This window comes from Leucopleurus acutus (assembly GCF_964270905.1).
Source record: "Leucopleurus acutus genome assembly, chromosome: 19".
NCBI lineage: Eukaryota > Metazoa > Chordata > Mammalia > Artiodactyla > Delphinidae > Leucopleurus > Leucopleurus acutus.
Window position 1 is genome coordinate 24,373,712 of NC_139161.1, and position 22,875 is coordinate 24,396,586.

At 54.9% G+C, this 22,875-nt stretch overlaps 1 protein-coding gene and 1 pseudogene across 2 annotated transcripts; one reads left to right on the top strand and one right to left on the bottom strand.

Annotated features, from left to right (window-relative positions):
• Positions 1–3,075: 3,075 nt before the first annotated feature.
• XYLT2 (xylosyltransferase 2) lies at positions 3,076–18,999 on the top strand (the record flags this gene model as incomplete). Its single annotated transcript, XM_082861821.1, has 11 exons — positions 3,076–3,210; positions 11,805–12,294; positions 12,575–12,750; positions 13,040–13,242; positions 13,671–13,751; positions 13,934–14,150; positions 14,235–14,411; positions 14,683–14,945; positions 15,233–15,428; positions 15,990–16,323; positions 17,852–18,999. 11 exons carry the CDS (start codon positions 3,076–3,078, stop codon positions 18,172–18,174), a joined length of 2,595 nt encoding a protein of 864 aa, XP_082717947.1. The 3' UTR covers positions 18,175–18,999.
• On the bottom strand, positions 6,747–7,824 carry LOC309975553 (protein SET-like; annotated as a pseudogene). The gene has a single exon. The product of its transcript is annotated as a protein SET-like (transcript).
• Positions 19,000–22,875: the final 3,876 nt, after the last annotated feature.

Genomic DNA, 22,875 nt, shown 5'->3' on the forward strand with positions numbered 1-22,875 from the left:
CAAAAACCAATTCCTTTTAAAAAATAGTAAAATCTAAGTGGGTACTGATAGAGTGACAGGGAATAAGTACTAAGTCAGGACTCCGCACCTCTACCTTGTACCATACACACAGAAAATTTCAGATGGATTACAGACTTAAATGTAAGATGTAAAATAAATATTGTAGGAGAAAATATATGAGACCATATACTTCATCAAGGATCAGGGAGATCTACCTAACCAGAAGAGAAAATGAGAAGGCATAAAACAAGAGGAACATAATTGATTCCAAAAAAAGTTAAAAATTTTTAAAAGACCTTAAAAAGTGAAAATGCAGTGATAAATTGAAGAAAACTTTCAATTTCAAAAGGATGGAAAAAAGTCTTAAAATTGACAAGAAAAAGACAAATAATGCAATAGCAATAGATAAGCTTAAGATTATGAAGAGGCAATTCTGGGAAAAGAAAACCCAGTCAGGAAACCAACAGAGACACTCCCCAGCAGAAAATCACAAATTAAAAACCAAGGCATTCACTTCTCACCTATCAGATCAGCAGAAATTCAACGGTGATAACAACTGCTGTTGGAAGGGATGCAGGAAAACCATACTCTCATACATTGCTGTCAGAAAATTTGAATTGTCTTTGAAAACACAATCTGGCAATAGCTATTACCATTTAAAATTCCCCTTTCCCCAGTAATCCCATTCCTGGGAAACTCTACCACAGAAATGAACACATTAGTGCATAGGGATAAGTGTGGAACCACGTTATGATAGCCTTGTGGTAGTCACAAAAACTGGAAGCCAAGTGAATGCCCATTCAAGAAAGGAGTGGCACACTATGCAGCCACTAAAAAAGAATGGGTTAAAAAAAAAAAAAAAAAGAATGGGTTAGACCTGTCCCATCCGTTCTGGGGGAATGTCTACTATGTTTATGGTCAAGGGAGAAAAGCAAGATACAAAGTGTATGTAAATAAAAAACCCGTGTGTGTGTGTGTGTGTGTGTGTGTGTGTGTGTGTGTGTGTGTGTGTGTGTGAATTGTTACAAAGGTGGAAGGAAGAAAGGAAAGAAGGAAGGTAGGAACGAAGCCAGACTGTTAACATGGAAGGGAAGGGGAGAGGAATACTTAAAAGTAAGTTTCTGTATTTAAAAACCATGTGTGTAATGTGATGCCGTCCATGCAAAATCTATACACATAAAGAGATGGGGACAGGATCATCACCAAAATATTAATGATGATTATCTCAGGGAGTGGGATTGCAGGTGACTTTTACTTTTTTCCTTATTTTTTCCCTATGTTTTAAATGTTATATAATGAGTATATATTATTTATACAATCAGTGGAAAATCAAGTTATTTTCATTGTTGGGTGCAGGGGAGTGTGGGCAGGTAGACAGCCTCTGGGGGACCTGATTTAATGAGCACACAAGATCAATATTTAATTAACATATCAATCACTGGCATGCCAACTGATGTTTCTCAAAATCTTTAAGTGTAGTTTCTCTTAAGTAGCCAAACTGTCATCTGAAACATTGTTTACAATTCTCCCACTTAACTAATGCTGAAGAATAGAATGATTACAAATACCAAAGGGGCAGGAGATGATTAAAGGAGGTTTTATTTAAGTACCATCAAATAACTGCCTCTCCTGTACTCATCACAGCTTAGAATTTCCTCATCAAGCTTATCTCCAGGCACCTTCCAAACCCTTTTATCATCACTTTCAAGCTTTTTCTTTTCTTTTTTTTTTTAACCATTTTTTTCCAGATGTCTGTGTAGTGATTCTTAAAATCTTCATTATAAATTGCCAACCTTCGCTTTGCTCTTTTTATTGCTTCCTTCTCACGGAGCTCGGCTTCACTGCTGGGGATGCACCTGGCTATGCTGGGCACTGCTCTCCCTCTTCTCCCCTTCCCTCTCTCAGTAGACCTGCCAGGTTCAGGGGAGGGCTGCAGAGGTTCAGGCCTTGTCTATGGCGGTGCCTGAACACAGCAGCCTCTCCAAAAATGCTAGGATCAGCTCATGGAACAGGAAGTTGGGCTTCATTGGATCTTTCTTTCGCAACATGTACTGAGCATTGCTGGGTGTCCATTACCGGGCCAAGGATTCGAAGGTGAAGAAGGCATGATTCCAGAGAAATCACAACCAGATATGCAGACAGTGCTGGGTAAGCGCTTGGGAGGACGCCACCGATGGGAAGGGGGAGAGGAGCAGGGGAGCCACTGCTAGGGCTGGGCACAGCCAACGGCACGCGCAAAAGTCTGGTGGTTCTCCAAGTGTGTTCCCAGACCAGCAGCATCAGCATTACCTGGGCATTTGTCGAAAATTCTAATTCTCGGGCCCCACTCTTGACCTACCAAGCAGAAACTCTGGGAGTAGGGACCAGCAATCTGTTTTATTAAGTCCTGCGGGTGACTCTGACATACCCTAGAGTTCGGTAACGACGGCTCTAGTTGAGGTCTGAGGATGCCTAGGATACGAGGGAGAAGAGAGAGGAACCAAGGCTTTGTGAAGGTCCTCAGATGCCAGTCAAAGGAGTTAGACTTTGCCCCGTAGGTGTGGCCTCCATGGTTTTTAAGCAGTGCTTGTGGCACTTAGACAATCTCTCCCAACTCGGCGTTTCTGGGAGCTCTAGCATTCTCTGCTAGCACGAGGGCGGAGAGCCAGCTGATTTCTGCGGGGCTGAGTCCCCCACCCCCACCCCCGACCCCAGGCGGCGAGCCAGAGAGAGGTCGGCTGCAGACCTCTCTGCCCCCTGGTTCCATGGGCTTGCCGTCCAGGAGGAGGTGAGCACACGCAGAAGCTGGGGCACTGACCAAGACGGGGAAGGGACAACCCGGGAAGCGGACCCGGCACGAAAGGCCAGCAAACCGCCCGACGCGCTGCGCAGCGGGCGCCAACAGCTCTGTAGGCCCAGGCTCCGCCCCTGGCCCGCCGGGCGCGGCGTTTCGGGCCTGCGGGCCCCGCCCCCCGCCCCGCCCCGGCGCGCGCCAGGCGCTCCTCCCTTGAGGGAAGCCGTCTCTGCCCGCGCCCGTGCGCGCGCCCGCGGCCGGGTTGCAGGGCTGGGCGCGCGCCCCTCGTCCCGGGCAGGAAGATGGTGGCGAGCGTGCGGGTGCAGAAGCTTGTGCGGCGCTACAAGCTGGCGATTGCCACGGCGCTGGCCATTCTGCTGCTGCAGGGCCTGGTGGTGTGGAGCTTCAGCGTCCTGGAGGACGACGAGCCGGGCGAGGTGCTCCGACGGCCGGGCGGGCAGGCGGGCAGGCCGGGCGCGGGGGCGCGCGGGGTCCTGGCGGGGATGCGGGCGGCCCCGGCCGGGGAAGTGGGGCACTGGCCGTTTGCGTGTCGCGCGCGGGCGGCTGCCTGGCTCGGGGCCTCGGACCCCTGTGGCTCGGTTCACAGGCGGACCCGGGGGCCTACGCGCGGGGGCTGTGCGTGACCCGGAGGACCGGGCCGCGGACCGGCAGGGGCGCGGGGCAGGAGGAGGGGGTCGTGGTGGGGTGGTCTGCACCCCGGGGAGCAGTGAAGGTCAGGCGCGGGTGCGGGGGAAGCGGGGCCGGGAGGCGGGGCTGGGCCCGAGCCTGCTCGGAGGTGGGGAACCCCAGGCCAAACTTTCTGAAGTTGGGAGGGGGCGGGAGTGTGCGCGCCGTGGGCGGAGGACTGGGGCCGGGGGACCCCGAGCAACCGCGCCCAGCCGCCCCTCAGGGGCAGTAGCCAGTGAAGAAGTGGAGCCTGGGGGTGGAACTCAGTGTGGCAACAGAGGAGAGGGAGAGTGACCCCGAAGGAGAGAACTGGAGTGTCCCTGAGACGTGGCTTCCTCAGCCGAGGGTCTGAAGAACCTGCATGGGTCTTCAGGAGAGGATGGCAGGGGAATTGAGCTGCTGAGGGGGCCCCAGGACATTAGGGAATCGGGGACTCGCCCCCTCTGACTCTAAGGGAATGGGGACAGCAGCAGCTGGTTTAGCAGAACCCCAGGCCCTGGAGCAGGGGCAAACCCTGCTTAATCCCCAGGTCCTTGCTCTGAGGGTCTCACTCACTCATGGCTGATGTGGTTTCAGCTGGAGGCCCAGACATGCCTTCCCCAGTGTGGTCAGGAGGGTCCAGTGGTGTCTGAGACCATCGTGGAAGGTTGGCGAGGATAGGCCAAACCCTGGCCCTAAGCTGTGGGCCAGATGACAGGGCTTCCCTGCCCCCACCCCTTGGTTCTCGAGCCTCCAGGGCTCTGAGTCAGACACTCTGCTTGCCCCGTCCTCTTGGGCCTCTCCACCTGGCAGGGTGAAGGCCAAGGGAGCCCTGATGTCCTCTTCCCCTTCCTGCATGTGGGCATCTGGAAGGCCTGGTGTGGAGACTGGGAGAATTGCTGCTTTCGCCTGTTTTGGGGAGAACCAAGAGACTAGGATGGTGAAGGGAGCTGGGACAGAGTCACATGAGACCATAACTCCAAAAGGAGCTGAGGTTGGGGTTGGGGGAGGCTGGCTCTGTGACATTCGAAGGGCGTGGGCTTGTTCTTTGTGGTCCAGTAAGTAGCAGGAAGGGGAAGAGAGTGTATGAAGATTTTTTGGGCAGATGAGACATTCTAAGATGGAAAGGGCTGCCAGGGAGTCAGGGACCCTCTGACCCTGGAATATGTGAGCAGAGGCCAGTGAGCACTCTGGCGAGGGGCATCGCAGAGCATCAGAGGCTTCCCAGAGACAAATCTCTGGATGGGATGAGAGATTGTCCAGGCCTCAAGGCCCTTGCTGCCCTACCTCCAGCCTGGGGTGGAGAACTGGTGCAGTAGAGTGCTTGCGATCCTGCCTCCCCACCCCTCCTCCAGCTTCCTAGCAGAACCTGATAGGGGAATCCCTGCACTAGAATGGGGAAAAGATCCTTGATGACCTAAAGGCTGTGTAGTCCAAGCAGCCCTTGGGGCTTGGGCCCTTCAGCAGCCACCTCAGTTGGACCATACCACTTCACCATCCTGTGTCCTATTCCAGCACTGCTACTGGTAAGTGGTGTGACCCCTGGCAAATCGCCTAACCTCTTTTGCATCCTCATCAGTATCTGCGCCCCAAGGATGGGGGCAATAATAGCATCTCTCTCGGTGGGTGATACCTGTGAAGTATTTGCAGGAGTTGCTGGCCCATGCTAAATCATCAGTAAATAACTCTTATTATTATTTCAGTACTGCACAGTGGTAACAGGGATTCATTCAGTCAGTCAGTCATTCAACAAATATTTATTAAGTCCTCCTTCATACCAGGCACTGTGCTAATACTGGGGAGACAGAAATAAGTATAACAGACGAGGTCTCAGCCCTCGTGGGCAGACAGGGAGAGACTGACAGTGAAAAGGAAACAATAACAAGAGGGCTGGTTTAGATAGGTGGTTGGGGAAGGCTTCTGCAGGAATTGGCCTGTGAGTTGAAAGACCCAGTCAGCCTGGGGAAGAGGTAGGCAGAGTTCAGGAAGAAGGCCCTGAGGAGAATGGGCTTAGCTGGATGGCTTCAAGGAATGGAAAGGAGGGTGTGGTGCGATCCCTGGAAGAAGGTTCAAGAGTTAGTCCAGGGCACATCCTAGAGACCGCAGTGAGGGGCTGGGGTTTGATTCTGAGTGGCTCTAAACTAAAGGGGTCTAAGCAGCGATGGGAGAGATGTGCATTTAAGAGGCACACTCTGCCCATCTGTGAGGGCTAGACTGGAGACCAGAGATGGCCATTAACATCCAAAGAGCCATTTTATGGTTTTCAAAGCTTTTACAAACATTGTCTCACCGCTTACTTTATGTACACATTTAGTTTTATGGTAACAAAGCAACTTGTACACTTTTTTTTTTTTTAATTTATTTTTGGCTGTGTTGGGTCTGGGTTTCTGTGCGAGGGCTTTCTCTAGTTGCGGCAAGCGGGGGCCACTCTTCATCGCGGTGCGCGGGCCTCTCACTATCGCGGCCTCTCTTGTTGCAGAGCACAGGCTCCAGACGCGCAGGCTCAGTAGCTGTGGCTCACGGGCCCGGTTGCTCCGTGGCATGTGGGATCTTCCCAGACCAGGGCTCGAACACGTGTCCCCTGCATTGGCAGGCGGATTCTCAACCACTGTGCCACCAGGGAAGCCCGCAACCTGTACACTTTTAACGTTTAAAACCGAGCATCATCTTTCCTTTCCAGTGAAACAAAAAGAAAAATTTAAAAATAAACAGGAACAGGGCTTCCCTGGTGGCGCAGTGGTTGGGGGTCCGCCTGCCGATGCGGGGGACGCGGGTTCGTGCCCCGGTCCGGGAGGGTCCCGCGTGCCGCGGAGCGGCTGGGCCCGTGAGCCATGGCCGCTGAGCCTGCGCGTCCGGAGCCTGTGCTCCGCGACGGGAGAGGCCGCGGCGGTGGAGAGGCCCGCGTGCCAAAAATAAATAAATAAATAAACAGGAACAAAATTACAATAGAGAATGTCAATTGCAAATAAGATCCTACAGGTTCTGCTGATTCTCCCATCCAGTGGCAGGGCTCAAGTCATCATTAGGAAAGAATTTTATTTTAAAAGTGTCATCTTAAACTGCAAGGATGTCCGTTAAACATCACAATTAAACATGCCAAAGGAGAAGCCATGTTGTCAAAATGCCCACTTAACCCACCCAAACATCTCAAACCCACCCTTTGCTGACCTTCTATAACCCCATTTTTTTAAATTTTTTTTTCCTTTTTTTAAACAAGAGAAAGCAGACAGATACATGTTGGTAAATGCTAACTGTCCTTAATTCACATAGAGACACAGTGTAATCTCTGAGCCCAATATACAGAGAAAGGAGGAAAAAAGCTAGAATTCTATGCACTACTACACAGGGGCCTGGCACCCTCCAGCTTCCAGCAGAGCTAAGGGAGCAGAAGGTTTTTCTTTTTTCCCACAGAGCATGGTGGTGTTGATTCCATAAAGTTTTTGTTGAGACAGGAAGGGATAAAAATGAATTTGAAACAGAAAGGGGTAGAGATTCTTTTCCCACTGAATTCTGCTCAAGGTATTTCCCCCCAAAATAAGTTGTGAGCCATGGTATAAAAGAGAAAAGAGACCTCAAAAACAGGGCAACTGAACACAAGAGGAGAAGGAGGGAAAAAAAAAAAAAAAAAAAAAGACTGCATCTTGCTCCCAGGGACTGGAGAAAATTAAAAAAGGAAGGTTGGAATCCACCAGTGTTCCATTAGTCATCTTCTCCTTCATCTTCCTCTCCTTCCTCCCCTTCATCATCATCTGCATCTTCTTCTCCTTCATCCTCATCCCCTTCTTCATCAGTATCTTCCAATCCTTCTTCCTCTTCATCATCATCATCTTCTTCCCCTTCCTCGTCATCCGTGTCCGGAACCAAGTAGTACTGTAATGGATTTGGCCAAATATCATCTTTGATGACCTCTCCTAACTCATCTGCACCTTTCCGGATTTCCATTTGATTTCAGTGGACTTTGAAGATGGATCACCACTCTCATTCAGATGAAATTCTTTGGAGAGAACTTTATTTTCAAAGTAAGGGTTTTCATCAAAATAAAAATCTATTCTGTAACCTGATTTAATATCTTCAAATTCTGTCACTTCGACTCTTGTCAAATAATGCAGCGCCTCTTCATCCTCCTCCCCGAGCAGTGCAGACACTTGTGGGTGGTTGACAAATGTTGTTACCCCCAAATTTGGGATTTTGGCGATCAATTCCGACCTCTTCTGAAAAAATGGTTGGCGGAGTTTGTTATATTTCTGTTCTACGTTCAAAATCTCCTCACTGGCTTGTTCGTTAAGTCTGTCTGTTTCATTTTGTACTTCATCAATATGTTCAGTTGCTTCTTGCTGTTCTTTTTGGAGGGGAGGCGGCGGCGGGCGGCCTGCTCCCTCACTCATGCTCCGCGCTCCAGCTCGCTGCTCCGTCCCTCACCGCTTACTTTAAACGCTCTGAGAAGTCCAAGGTGGTGGGGTGTGGGATAAGCGTTGCTGTATTCTCTGTCTCCATGGCCCAGAGAAGGATTCCAAGGAGAAGCTGCAGAGTCAGGAAATGTCAGAGGACTTTGAATTCCTCCTCAGTGGGGAGAGGGGGCCTCGGAGGCCAGACTGCCTCCAGGCAGGTGTCTCAGGGCCAGTCCCCATCCTCAGTAATTAGAGGGGACTCTGACCTCAGGGGCGACCGGGGGCAGCTCCTCTAGGGGCACAAATATGGGCCCTGCTGCTGCACATATAGACATTCTTGGGGTGTTTATATGTGGTGGGGGCTGGCTGCCCACCAGGAGCCCCCCTCCCAGTTCTCACTGCGGCCTTCTGGTCTCCCAGCCCCCTCTGGGATTGTTCTTCTCAGGGTCAGCCAGCTCCCTGCTGCAGTGCAGGGCGCCAACATGCCCGTCTCCTCCCACATCCTATCCCCCACCACAGCGAGCCTGGCCCTGTGCCCTGCCGCCCTGACCAGCGTCCTCACTCGCTGATACTGACTTCCGTCTTGAGAGCCCACAGCTCCTCTGCCATCTCCACCCACCTAAGCTTGAGAATGTCTTCCTCTGACCACTGTGTGGCCAGGTCCGACATCACCAGGTTGATGTATGCTCAGTTCAGTGGGGCTGCAGCCACCTTTCCTGAGGGCTTTCCAGCCCAGGGTGCCCTCCCCAATGTGGGTAACAGATTGGGATCTGCTGCCTCCCCCCCACCTTCCCTCCCCTTTGCAGATATCTCTTCTCAGATGGAGATAGACACCCCTGGCTCTCACTGGGCACCTCCCAAGAGGGCTGGTTGGGGTGCCAGGGTAGGGGTGGGGCCCTGGCCCTAAGGCAGTTGCCGTGCTCTGACAGAGCAGGAGAGGGAGGTCCTAGGGAGGGGAGGGACAGGGAAAACTCAAACCGATGGTCCAAAGTATCTGAAGGCCTTTGCTTCTCTCCTAACTTCACTTTTGTCTCTTTCCTATTCTCCTTCCATTAATAATAATAGTAAGGATGACAGCATTCACTGAATGCTGAGCCTACGCCAAGAGCTTTTCATTCATTCACTCATTCATAAATTCATTCATTCAACAAATATTTATTGAGGGAATTCCCTGGTGGTCCAGTGGTTAGGACTCTGCACTTCCACTGCTGAGGGCACGGGTTTGATCCCTGGTAGGGGAGCTAGGATCCCACAAGCTGCACGGCACGGCCAAAAACTTTTTAAAAAGAAAATATACATATATATATATAGATCGTTTCTCCCATTGCCAGACATTCTTCTGGGCTCTAGGAATACATCACTGAACAAAACAACAAACAGCTTTGTCCTCATGGACATTACATTCTTGTAAGGGGAGAGACACAGAATAACACAATATACATTTATACATGTAAATACATTATAGGATGAGAGAAGGTAATAAGTGCTATGGGAGAAACAAAGTGGAGGCTGAGGGAGAGCTGGAGTTTTAAATACAGTGGACAGGGTGGCCTTCCTGAGAAGATGCCACCTGAGCAAGGAATTGGAGGCAGGGGCTGTGGGGACATCTAGGGGAGAGCATTCCAGGCACAGGGGACAGTGAATCCAGGTGGGCTGGAGGGACGCTGAGAAGGCCATCAAGGCCGGAGAGTGAGCATGAGAGGGTGGTGGGTGAGGTCAGGAAGGGTGGAGCAGGGGTGAGGGAGCCAGACACAGCTCGCGTAGCCTTTGTAGGTTCACGGGCTTTGTCCTCAGAGGGGGAACCATGGGTGGTTTCAAGCAGAGGAGTGGGGACCTGGGACCTGTTTTAAAGGAAACACTGGCTGCTGTGATGAGAGTGGACTATAGGAGGCCAGAGTAAGAGCAGGGGGCTTCCGGGCAGGGGTGGTAACGATGGAGGCAGTGAGAAGCGGTCCAATTCTGGATGTACTTTGAAGGGAGCCCCAACAGGAGGTACTGATGATGGAGTGTGAGGGGAACAAGAGGCGAAGTGACGCCCCTAAGTTTTGGGCCTGAGAGACTTGAAGGATGGAGAGGTCATTAACTGATATGGGGAAGACTGAAGAAGGAGCCTACTGGGGGAAGATCAGAAGTTCGCTTTTGGGTTTGTGGGTTGACAGGTCTATCGAGCTCCCAAGGGAGGCATCAAGGAGGCCGACAGTTAGACATTTGAAGGTTCAAGGGAGCGCTCCAGCCCAGAGAGAGAAATGTGGGAATGGATGGAGTTAGGAGACTGAATGAGGTCACCTGGGGACCTAGGACAAGGCAAGGCCCCAGGGTGGCCTTGGGAGATAAGGAAGGGTCGGCCGAGAAGACTGATAAGGAGTGCCCACGGAGGCCACACCAGGGAAACACCAGGAGGGCATCCTGGAAGCGGAGGGAGGGGGGTGCTTCAGAGGCTGTGGTCCAGTGAGTCGTGCTGCTGGAAGGCCAGTCCAGAAGAGGACTTGCACAGAGAGTGTTGAGGGAGGAAGGGGACAGCTGGTGGCGCCACCTCTCTAGCTGCACTATTTCATGCTCTGGCTCATTGGACACTCACACTTCCCTCCTGTATGTTAAAGCTGAGGGAACCTGCTCAGAGAAGGTAGGTAACGGTGGGGGAGTGGCAGAGCCGGCCAGGGAGCTCTGGTGACTTCAGAGTAGTCACACAGTGCCCTTCACTCCTCCATCCTTTCCGTGTTTCATCCACCTGACACCAGCCAGACATCCTATGTGCCAGCTACTCCGCCGGGCACTGGGGTAATGGGGCTGAAATGACAGCCTCTCCCCAAGGGGTTGGTTGGGTAGAAGAATGTCCCACCCTGGGGCAAACGGGATGGCTTCACACAAGGAGACCCAGGGCTGGATCTTGAAGGATGGGTGGGATTTGGTCAGGCAGGGAAGTGTGGGGGGGTGCGTCACAAAAGGGGGACAGGGAGAGCTGGGAAGAGGGTGGGTATACACAATTTCGAGTGTGCCTGGGTTTGAGAAGAGGCTGTAGGAGCCAGGAAGCAGGGCTGGAGATATTGAGGCGCAGCATTCCGCTTTCCCTTCGAGAGCCCCTGCCACAAGGAGCAGTGAGCTGCCAGCCTGCAGCTGCAGGTGCCTCAGGCTCTGTCTCAGCCATCCAGCCATGGCCAGGCACCTCCTGGGCCACCCCCAGCAGTGGCACCGCGGCTCCCATCTCTAGGCTGCCTTTGCCCTGGAGCTTCCCACTAGGTGGTCAAGGCCCTCTCCAAGCCGAGCTGTCGTCTGAAGCTCTTCCTTCCCCCTCTTTGCACAGGTGTCAGGCCGGCTTGGCTATCTGAAGGCTTTCCCTGCTGCTTCCTGCTCCTGCTTCCTCATCTTCCAGAGTGTGACCCACCCCCACCCCCCAGTGAATCCCTTGCACGCTGACTCTCTCTTGGTCTCTGCTTTCCAGAGAACCTGACCAGTAACGGGGTCTCAGATTTCACCTCTGTCCTCCCCACCAGGCAAGACCCCTTTGCTCTGTTGTGGCCTCCGCACTCCCACGCGGAAATACTGTAGTCAGTAGAATGCTTTCCTTCTGAAGAGCACCGTCTCTTCCCAGCCTGGCCGGGTGGGAGTGCTAGGCGGACACTCTTGTCTGCAGGGTCTTTGCGTGTTTCTCTTATGATATATGTGGATATTCGTTTTCATAGTTGCTGAAAAAGAAAGTGGTATCTGAATCCAAAGCACAAAAGAGATTCAGTGCCCTGTGATCTGTGTGATCGTGGGGATGTGGGTGCGACGGTGCCTTCGGGGAGGACGACATTTCCTCCGCTGGCTGGTCAGGGAGGCCTCCCAGCAGAAGTGCTCTTTGTGCAGAGCCCTCAGGCAAGCAGTACTTTCCTAGATCAAGGGTGGCAGGGGCTTCCAGGCCTGAGGCCCAGCAGGAAGCTGAAGGAGCTGGAGGAGAGTGACTGTCCCAGTGACTTGTGTCCGCCTATCTTTTACAGAAAGGAAGGCAGAAGAAGCCACGGCCGCTAGACCCCGGTGAGGGCTCCAAGGACACAGACAGTTCAGCTGGGCGGCGGGGCGGCGTGGGCAGAAAGCATGGGCGCTGGCGGGGCCGTGCTGAGAGCCCCGGCGTGCCCGTGGCCAAGGTGGTACGGGCAGTAACCAGCCGGCACAGAACCAGCCGGCGGATCCCCCCCACCCCGCCCCCAGAGGCCCCAGGCCGCCAGAACCTGAGTGGGGCAGCGGCCGGGGAGGCGCTGGCTGGGGCGGCTGGCTTCCCACATGGAGACACAGGGAGTGTGGAGGGCGCCCCCCAGCCCACAGACAACAGCTTCACGCCCAAGTGCGAGATCGTGGGCAAGGATGCTCTGTCTGCACTGGCCCGGGCCAGCTCCAAGCAGTGCCAGCAGGAGATTGCCAACGTGGTGTGCCTGCACCAGGCCGGGAGCCTCATGCCCAAGGCTGTGCCCCGGCACTGCCAGCGGGCTGGTAAGAGACAGGCATGGGCAGAGAGGTGGCAGCCCGGGAGGGGGCATGGCAGGGATCCTCACCTCCATTTCTCAGGGAGGAAAGCTCAGAGGGGCTCACCTTGCTGCCCAGGTTGGGTGACGAGTGTACTAAGTGGCAGAAGTGGAGCTGGGGCCTAGGAGCAGTGGGCTCTAAGTGCAGGGCTCCTCCTTTGGAAGGCAGGCAGCCCCCTCTTCCCGTCTTGTCTCCACCCTGTGACCTGGGGCCAGACCTCACCGATGCCCCTGTTCTCTACTCTCAGGGAAGATGAGCCCCGGCATCCAGTGGGACGACGTTCGGGCCCAGCAGCCTGTGGATGGCCCCCCAGTACGAATCGCCTACATGCTGGTGGTCCACGGCCGCGCCATCCGCCAGCTGAAGCGTCTCCTCAAGGCTGTCTACCACGAGCAGCACTTCTTCTACATCCACGTGGACAAGGTACGTACTGTGGCCGGGGAGACCAAGGGCATCTGCGTAAGTAGAGCAGAGACTCAGCAGGTCATAGGTCTCTGACCTGCTCGGGTGGCCCAGAGATAGGGGAACAGGGAATGGGGGAGCAGCCAGCACCAGGTGACATGGCGGCTTCAGAGCTGGAGCCTGGCCTGTGCTCTCTCCATTCTGTGACACTTGTACTCTGCTCTGGGGTGGGGCGGAGTGGGAAGGTTGTAATGCTGGGGATCCAGCTTCCACTGCTGAGTTTCCACCGCCACCTCGCCACTTCCCACAGCGCTCCAACTACCTGCACCGAGAGGTGGTAGAGCTGGCCCGGCAGTATGATAACGTGCGGGTGACGCCCTGGCGCATGGTCACCATCTGGGGCGGAGCCAGCCTGCTGAGGATGTATCTGCGGAGCATGCAGGACCTGCTGGAGGTGCCCGACTGGGCCTGGGACTTCTTCATCAACCTCAGTGCCACTGACTACCCGACCAGGTGTGGGTTGGTGCTATGAGCCCTGCAGATGGGAGGGGGGCACGTCGAGGCATTCGGGGTTCAAGGGTCCTGATGGACTCCTTCCCTCCCCCAAGCCTCATTCTGGGATCTGCATAGCTCAGACGTGGCCCCTTGGCCCTAGCAATGTTTTAGAAGAGGAGCTGGTGAAAGATGATGTGAGGATTGAGAGTGACAAGAGGTGGGGAGGAGGAGGACCCAGAGGTCTGTACTGGGGGTCATGGGTCAGACAGCAAGGGGTGGAAGAAGGATGGGGTGGTCTTCCTCAGGGGCCTCAGATGCCCACCACCCCAGAGCATCAACCTGGAGTAGGTCACTTGGTCAGGACGACTCTCAGTGAGAAAGGAAGGGGCCAAGGAGTAAAGTCAGTCACTCTCACACACGCTCCCCACATCCCATTTCCTCTCCAGGACCAACGAGGAGCTGGTAGCTTTCCTGTCCAAGAACCGGGACAAGAATTTCCTCAAGTCGCATGGCCGGGACAACTCCAGGTAAGGGGCCGGGGGAGGAGGCCCTGGTCCTGGGGTCTTGCCACAAGCCCTCCCACACAGGGGGGCTCTGTGGCCCCAGCCTTGGGTTGCAAAACCTCCCAACCAATCACAGATTAAGGAGGATGAGAGCCTGGATCCCACCCTGCAAAACCCTCGGCCACGGGCCCATCTGCCTCCCACAGGTTCATCAAGAAACAGGGCCTGGACCGGCTCTTCCATGAGTGCGATTCGCACATGTGGCGTCTGGGCGAGCGGCAGATCCCAGCGGGCATCGTGGTGGATGGCGGCTCTGACTGGTTCGTGCTAACGCGCAGCTTCGTGGAGTATGTGGTGTACACAGACGACCCGCTTGTGGCCCAGCTACGTCAGTTCTACACGTACACGCTGCTCCCAGCCGAGGTGGGTGACCGGGCCAGCACCCAGGCCAAGAGGGTGCACGGTGGGTGCCCCGGCTCACCCTCCACCCTACCTTGTCACCCACAGTCCTTCTTCCACACGGTGCTGGAGAACAGCCCAGCCTGCGAGAGCCTCGTGGACAACAACCTGCGGGTCACCAACTGGAACCGCAAGCTGGGCTGCAAGTGTCAGTACAAGCACATCGTGGACTGGTGCGGCTGCTCCCCCAACGACTTCCAGCCGCAGGACTTCCTACGGCTGCAGGTGCTTCCCTGTGACCCCCAAGCTCTGCCCCTTGATAGGGCCTCACCCCAGCTTTCGCCAGGTGCTTTCCAGTCAGAAATGATCCACGGTGGTCCAACCAGAGAATCTGGGGGCCCCTCGCTGGGAGCAGCCCTCAGGGGTCGGGGGCTACACTGGCAGCAGGAAAGGCCCTGGGAGGCTGATCTCCAGGCAGTGCCGGGAAGGGCGGCTCCCCTGCTGTGCTCTCTGGGACCTCCAGACCCCTTCACCCTCCTTGCCTCTCTCGCTCCAGCAAGTCTCCAGACCCACCTTCTTCGCCCGGAAGTTTGAGTCGACTGTGAACCAGGAGGTATTGGAAATCCTGGACTTCCACCTATATGGCAGCTACCCCCCCGGCACTCCAGCCCTCAAGGCCTACTGGGAGAGCACCTATGACGTGGCCGATGGCCCCAGTGGGCTCAGTGATGTCATGCTCACTGCTTACACCGCTTTCGCCCGCCTCAGCCTGCGCCACGCCGCCACCGCTGCGTCCCCACTGGCCAACCCACTCTGCAGGTGAGACCTCCTTCTGACATTTTGCAGACCCCCAGTGTGTAGTGCCCTACGAGGAGGCCAATCAGAAAGAGACAGCCCCTGCCGCCAGGGAGCCCCCAGTCTGAGGCAGGGAAAAACGCAAACAAAACAAAGGGGGCAAAAGCCAGGCACATAGGATCTGTGGGTATGAGATCTGGGGCAAAGAAAGCACCTGGGGATGGGACACCCCAGAGCCCCCTCCCTGGGACTCCAGGCCAAGCCAGGTGTGCTGATGGCATCTCCCTTTCTCCCTGCTGGAACCTTCTTAGGTTTGAGCCCAGGGGCTTGCCGTCCAGCGTGCACCTGTATTTCTATGACGACCATTTCCAGGGCTACTTGGTGACGCAGACGGTGCAGCCCTCAGCCCAGGGGCCGGCAGAGACGCTTGAGATGTGGCTGATGCCCCAGGGGTCGCTGAAGCTGTTGGGGCGCAGTGACCAGGCCAGCCGGCTCCAGAGTTTGGAGGTGGGACAGGTCCTCCCCTTGCCTTCTCCTGTCCCCCAGCAAGACTCGGGGTAGTGGGGAGAGAGGGACAGACACTAAGGGAGGGCTAAGGACTGGGTTAGGCCTTTCAGAAATGGATCCACGGGTCTTCTTTCCCAGTGATGGCAGCCTTGGGATGCACAGAGGACATGTAGTCAGCAGGGAGGGGCTTTGGTTCCACTACAATGCAAGCCCAGTCTTCTAAACTCCAGGGATTTTCTGCTAAAGGGACTTGGACATTCCAGTCGGGCCAGAAGATTAGGCTTTTGAGGGGCTCCTTAGCGTGGGGGTGGCCTCTGGGCAGGGCTTCGAACCTCATCTCTGTCTTACTGCCCCCAAAACTTCAGAGCAGGTCAGAACAGGAACCTAGAATGAATCTCAGAGCTTAGTAAAGAAATCCTAGTCTGAGCCCATCGTTTTGCAGATAGGGAAACAGGACCAGAAAGAGACAGTGACTGGCCTGAGGTCACACAGGAATTAGAGGTAGCAGCAGGTAGAGAGGACTTTACCCCGGCTCCTGCCCAGCTGCCTCCTTTCCTACAGGTTGGCACCGAGTGGGACCCCAAAGAGCGTCTTTTCCGGAATTTTGGGGGGTTGCTGGGGCCGCTGGACGAGCCTGTGGCCATGCAGCGCTGGGCCCGAGGCCCCAACCTCACAGCCACTGTGGTGTGGATCGATCCCACCTATGTGGTGGCTACATCTTACGACATCGTGGTAGACGCGGAAACCGAGGTCACGCAGTACAAGCCCCCACTGAGCCGGCCCCTGCGGCCAGGGGCCTGGACTGTTCGACTGCTTCAGTTCTGGGAACCCCTGGGTGAGACCCGCTTCCTCGTGCTGCCCTTGACCTTCAACCGCAAACTACCTCTCAGGAAAGGTAAGGATCTAGTTCCCAAATGATGCCCAGGAGCCAGGCCGAATGGAATTTGCCAGACAGGTGACCCCAAGAAGCTGACCATCAGAGTAGGGGAAGGGGACATGTGTGGCCCTGATCATTCATCCGTCAGCATCCCAGGGCCTTGCACTATGGTATGGTGCTTCGGAGGCCGACTTGGCTCTAGAACACAGCTCTGACACTTTAACTGGGCTTTTATCCTTGGCAAATTACTTGGCCTTCCTGAGCCTCAGTCTTATTACATGTAAAGTAAGAGTAATACAACTGTTAGAGACCTCCTGGGTGCATGGAACACAGATCCACTCAAACTAGCTCCAGTGACAAAGGGGAAATTATTGGAAAAATGCAGAGCTCTCCCCCACGGAACCTAGGAAATGACTCAGGTCCCACTGGGACCTAGAGGTGCTTTCTGTCTCTCTGGGGCCACCTTGTCCCTCATCCTGTGCTCTGTGTATCAGCCTCAGGCTCTGGTTTCTCAGTATATTGATACATGGCCTCTCAGTGCAACAGAGACTGACCAGGGCCTCTTGGTCTACAAGTTCCACATTCTTAGGACAGCACATCTGATTGGCCATCCTCCCAGTCCATTGGTAGCCAGGTGGGCAGGGTCACATGGCCCTCCACCCACTTGGCTAAGGATAAGAGAGCAGACTCTGAACACAGGCATAGGCTGCAGCTTCCTGCAAGGGGGCCCTAATACAAGTAACTACCCCCTGGGAGATATTAGGAATGAGTATGTGGGTAAAAGTGGCTGGTATATAGTAGGCGCTCAATAAGTAGGTAGATGTTTCCTTCTTCCAGCCACATCCTATCACAGAGAAGGTGAGTCAGAGCAGAGGTAACCCAGCGGAGGACGGGGTGCTGGGGTGGGGCAGCGGCTGAGGCGGGTCAGAACAGGCAAGCTGCGGCCTGCTCTCCTAGGACTCATAGCCTGATGGAGGAAACGGGGCGGGGGAGGCAAGCTTGACAGCAGGAGGGCACTGGAGCTGAGCCTTGAAGGAGCTGGATTTTTATAGACAGAGAAGGGTATTCTAAACTGAGGGGACAAAGTTAGCAGGTGTCTGATGCGTGAGGGGAACAGAGGGTGGAGGGGAGTAGGATGCCAGGGGGTGGTGGGAAGGAAGGCTGGCAAAGTAAGCAGGGCGCCACAGCTGGAGGGCCTGAGTACTAGGCTTCTGAGGGCTCTGGGAACCACTAGAGGTGGTTGAGAAGGAGCATGGGTGACACAAACCAGACCATTACCAGAAAGTAACCTTACTTTCTAAGGTGCCTTGAACCCACTGTTTTATTTAACCCTCAAGTCAGGAATTCAGGGATTACTGTCTTGATTTTATAAAACTAAGTTTTACAGGCACAGAAAATTCTGTGGATTAGCCCAAAGTCACTCAGCAAGATGCAACTCTACCACTGAGCTGCAGCAGGAACTGGGGTGCCCAGACCTGACTCCCAGGGTCTGGCCTTCATGGAATCATTTGGGCGGGGCATGCTTACTCCTGCTCTATACCCCCAGATGATGCCAGCTGGCTGCACGCTGGGCCACCCCACAACGAGTATATGGAGCAGAGTTTCCAGGGACTCAGCGGCATCCTGAACCTGCCTCAGCCAGAGCCCGCAGAGGAGGCTGCCCGGCTGCATGCGGAGCTCACGGGCCCTGCGCTGGAGGCCTGGACAGATGGGGAACTAGGTGGCTTCTGGTCTGTGGCCGGACTGTGTGCCATGGGCCCCTCTACCTGTTCCTCCCTGGAGCTCTGCAGACTGACCAGCTGGAGCTCTCTGTTCCCCGACCCCAAATCAGAGCTGGGGCCTGTCAAACCAGATGGACGACTCAGGTAGCAGGGTCCCAGCCAGCGCCTCCGGAGGACCCGGGGAATTGCACCTTACAGACGATGGAGGGATGTCCCCTTCATATGCAAGAACCAGAGGCCCAGGCAGTAGACCCGTGTCAGCCATCAAGAACTGTAGACGGCAGGGAAGGTGGGCTTAGTATTTACCACCGCAAATGGCTCTGCTGGGGACCAGGATGTTGGCAGGAACATGGGGTGAAGGGCTTCAGCTTCCACAGCCCACTCTTCCTCACTTTCCCCTCTAATTTTTTTTTTTTTTTTAAGAAAAATGGGTAGTGGGGGGATGAACTGGAAACAAAAGATGTGCAATAGGGCTCAGAGCAGCCCCAGGAAGTGGGCCATGGCTCTGGGGAGCAGGGGCCTGACGAGCCCAACTGCTGCTGCTCTGGAGGGGGCTGGGCCTGCCTCGCTCTCCAGGGCTTCATCCCCCAGCCTTGGCCTGTGCTGCTAACTGCTGAGGCTCTGCAGGGGTCCAAGTGCTATGCCAGGCTCTGAGGCCTGGAGAACAGGTGATTTAGGGGAGCACTGCAGAGCTGGAATCTAATGGGTCAGCCTCTCCTCTTATAGCCAGGGGACCATAGAAGAGGGGGTGGGGTTGGCTCTAGGGCTTTCCAGCATCCCCTGCCCCTTGATGGGAAAGCAGGGCACCAGGGCCTACTGAGACCATTGCGGAGTCTCCCAGGTACCCAGAACTGCAAGCAGGGCCTGGGGCGAGCCCTCATGAGCAGCATGGGAAGAAGGTGCTGCCAGGGCTCTCAGAAGAACCTGGAGTAGCATTGTGCCTGAAGCTCAGTGTGAAGTCTGAAATATGCAACAGAAGAAATACATCTCTATCTCTCTCAACTGAGCCTCTGTGTTTTTCCTACTGGGTGTCAGACAGCCATCACTGTTGGGCCCTCTTCTCCTAAAAGTCTTGGCTGGTACTTTGGCAGAAGGTGGAGGTCTCATTCCCCCAGAGTGGGAACAGTTTAGAATCCATCAAAGAGCTAGAAGGGACACAAGAACCCATCTAATCCAGATCCCTCTTTTTCTGAGGGGTAAACAGGCCCAGAGAGGCTCAGAGACTTCCTCACTGTCACCCAGTGGGCCAGGAGGAGACAGTTCTTCAGAGTCCTGACACGGCACTTCCTCCCTCGCTGCCAGGCCAAGGCAGAGGCTTGCGTCTCCGTCTTTGGAGTCACCAGGGCCCATCCCAGAAGCCCTCGCTGTTTCCTGCCCAGTTCTGAGTTACGGGGCAGCCCCAAGAACGGAGGCAGTCCCAGCCAGGGCCTGGTAGTTACCATTGCCCCATTTACGAACAGGAGCAGTGGCGGCATGGGTTCCTAGCCGCTGCCTTAGGACCTGGGAGGGCCATGTTGGAAAGGTTTGTCCAGCCTCCCTCCATTTCTCAAGCCCTTTCTCCCCTCCCACTTTTCCGCCATTGTCAGCCATGGCTCAGTATCAGTCCTTCACACCTTACTTAGTGTGGGAGCAAAGGTGAAGTCTTCTTAGACCTTTAAAATCACCCTATCAGCCAGTCACGCTGACCCGGTCAGCTCAGCTTGGGAAACAAAGGGCTCAGATCCAGCCCAGGCTGCCACGTGTCAAGTTTTTCAAGTTGCCAGGAGAGGGCACCCCTGACCACCAGTGGCAGCGTTGGCGTTTCGGTTTGTCCAGCCACTGTGCTGACCTTGCGTGGAGTATCTCATTTCATCCTCACAGCCCTTTGAGGCAGGCAATTTTATTATTTTCCTTTAGCACACCAGGAAACTGAAATGATGAACCCAAAGTCAAAGCTGTTGGTTGGTGGCTGCCGGCTTCAGGTGGAGGCAGGAGGACCCCACGCCACTCTGTCACTGCATTCTCCTGCTGTCCTAAGGCAGGTAACGAGGAAGGCGCTAACGGCAAGCACTCCAAGGAAATAGTGTTTGGGTTCAAGGGCTGAGATGATTGCTTTTTTCTGGCTCCTATTTTATAGAACACCTGAAGTTCTAATCTGGTTCTCTAAAAGTTTTTTGTTTTGTTTTACATCAGCCTTTAGATCGATTAAAAAAAATTAATAACTGTGTTTAGCGTATCAGGCACAGGCAGTAAATATCAGAGCATTTAGACTCTGCTGACTAAGGATTCACAGACCAGCCAGCAGGTTTAACCCAGGCTGTGGCTATGCAGTTGCTGGGTTAGCACAACTGTTTCCAAAGTCTTATTTTTGGAACTTAGGTGGGACATGCCCTCTGTTTCAGCCCCTGCCACTCCCATCCTACTACACCAGGTCCCAGTCACCTGCTGTGACCATTTTGAGGCTAGCCCAGTGGATGGGGATCCAGACTGAGGGCTATGAGTTAATTGCTCTGAGGTGGCAACCCAACACTGGTGCGGGTTCAGAGGTCCCTCAGGCAATTCTCATTTGCAGGCTGGCAGGAAAACTAAAGTCCAGCCCCAGCCCCACTGCTCTGGCCGGTTTGTCTTGGCCCCATGAGTCAGAAGCAATGTGGGACAAGGAGTAGGCTTCATGACTCCATCCTCTCCCCCGTCCAGGTCACTGAGGCAAGTGTGAGTGCAGCTCCTTGGACTGAATTCCTGGCCGGCAGTGTCCCCCACCCTCATCTTTCTGTAGGGTTAGCTCAACCCAGAGGCTTGAGCGTTTTGAGGCTTTGAAATCGTCCCCTGGCTGGGCCCCTGGGGTCAAAATCAGAATAACAGCCAGGCGGAAGTGGGGTGGGGGCGTGCGGCCTGGGCCCCCAGAGCTGCCCAAGAATTCCTTTGAAGGGAGGGGAAGAGCCTGGGGAGAGAGGCTTTTGTATTTTGTGCCTGGTTTCCAGGACAACCAGGGACCCCTCAGTTCCCTTAGAGATGGGAGCAAAGACCAGAGGACAGCTGGCATTTGGAGCCCTGTCACCTGAGCTGATGGGAAGTGGCGGGGGAGGTGGGGTGCAGAGTAGGCCTGGGAGGGGATCGGGACTGAGAGGTGCAGAGATCTGGGCGAGGCGGAGCTCTCCTGGCTGTCTTCTGGGTTTAGCAGAAGCCTAGCCTGTTCCCGCCAACCCCTTCTCCTGCAGGTTGTTGAGGGACCCTCGTGGCTGCCAGGCCTGCAGAGTGGAGCGCCATCTGTGGGACACTAGGTCCTGGCATGGTACTGACCAGGACAAGCAGGGGCAGAAGCTGAGAATCTGGAGAGCTGCTCACAGATACCATGGCTCTGAATGAAACTGCTCCTCTGGGCCAGGGTTCCTGGGTTGAGGGTTGGCCCTGTGGGGATGGTGGGTGGGGCCGGCGGGGGGGGGGGGGGAGCCCATCCTGTGGCTGTCTTCAAGGTCATTTAAGGCCAGTGCCCTTTCTTGGCACCACTCTGCCACTGCTGTTCCCTGTGCAGAGCTCACCGCGGAGAACAGCCTCCTAGGCATAGTTGTGGCCACTGGTGCGTACCCATTGCTGTCCCAAGTTCAGAGTTGGGGCAGATGCACACTTGGCCTCTCACCAGAGGCCAGAAGTCCAGCTTCTTCATCTATAGGGTCACCTAAAGCAAGCCCCTTGGGGAGAATGCTGTGTTTGGCTAGTATATGAACCCTGAGGTCCCTTCCCTGCTGTGTTCTATGATGCTACAGTCTACGACAGCGGAAGAGTCGGCACCAGGAGTTTGACTTCCGGCTCGAGCCCTCCCTCTCCTGCCTCCTCAGATCCAGTTTCGAAGGGTGTCTGCCCCGCCACAAGCTCCTTCTCCTCCCCGAGTGTGTCCCTCTGTAAACTCCCTTACACACATCACTCATTCCCTGGGCTGAAGGAAGATAGGATATAGCTGCTCTGTTCTCCCTCACAAATCTCTGCCACAGGGAATTGATGCAGCAGCAAAAAGGGAGCTGCCTGCCCCTGCTCCCCCTGCATGTCAGGCTGATACTAGTCCCAGCCAGGTCACTCCTGCTCAACTTCCGGAGTGGAATTTCAATCTGGGGAGGTGAGACGGGTCCGTGCCTGCCAGGCCCAGGCTGAACCTCTGATGCCTGGTGCCTCTGGTGGGGAGGAGAGTTTCATGCCGGTTTTTATCACGGCCATCCTGTTGTGCTGCTGTACCAGCGAAGCCCCAGGGCTGCCATGTCCTCTGCTCTCTGCTCAGTATGGAAGGGGCCTTTGGATCTACTCTATGGACCCGCATCTTCCAGTGTGGGTTCCCTCTGGACCAAGGAAGTAGTGTGGAAAGGGTTAGCAACATCCTGGCCAGCCTCCTCTCTGGCCATTGTGAAACAGGACCCAGTACTGGGAGCTGCTGGTGACGACAGTGGTCTTCCCAGCTCTCCAAGCAAGGCCCACAGGCTCCTAGCTCCCAGGGGAAAGCCCAGAGCCAACTTCTGTGGGTGGTGACTACCGTACTGTCAGTCCTCTTCCCAGGGACGGGGCACCACATGGGATGCTGGGTACAAAAATCAAAAGAAATCTTCAGACCTGCAGCCTCCCTAGGCTCCAACCCCAACTCTGAGCACCAGACAGAGGATGGAGAGGTGGGGACAGAAGGTGTTCTTTGACTCTCCCACGAGGGTCATCAGAGCTGGCTGCCAGATTGTGAAAGAATGAGCTAATGGCCAGAAAGAGGCGGAATTTCTTTATACCCGAGTGCATTTCAGAACTGCTAAGGGTCTGGGCTTTGTGCCTTGGACTGGCGGAGGGAGAGAACAAGATGGGGAGAGGACATGGGGACAAGAAAGCGTTTGGGCTCTGC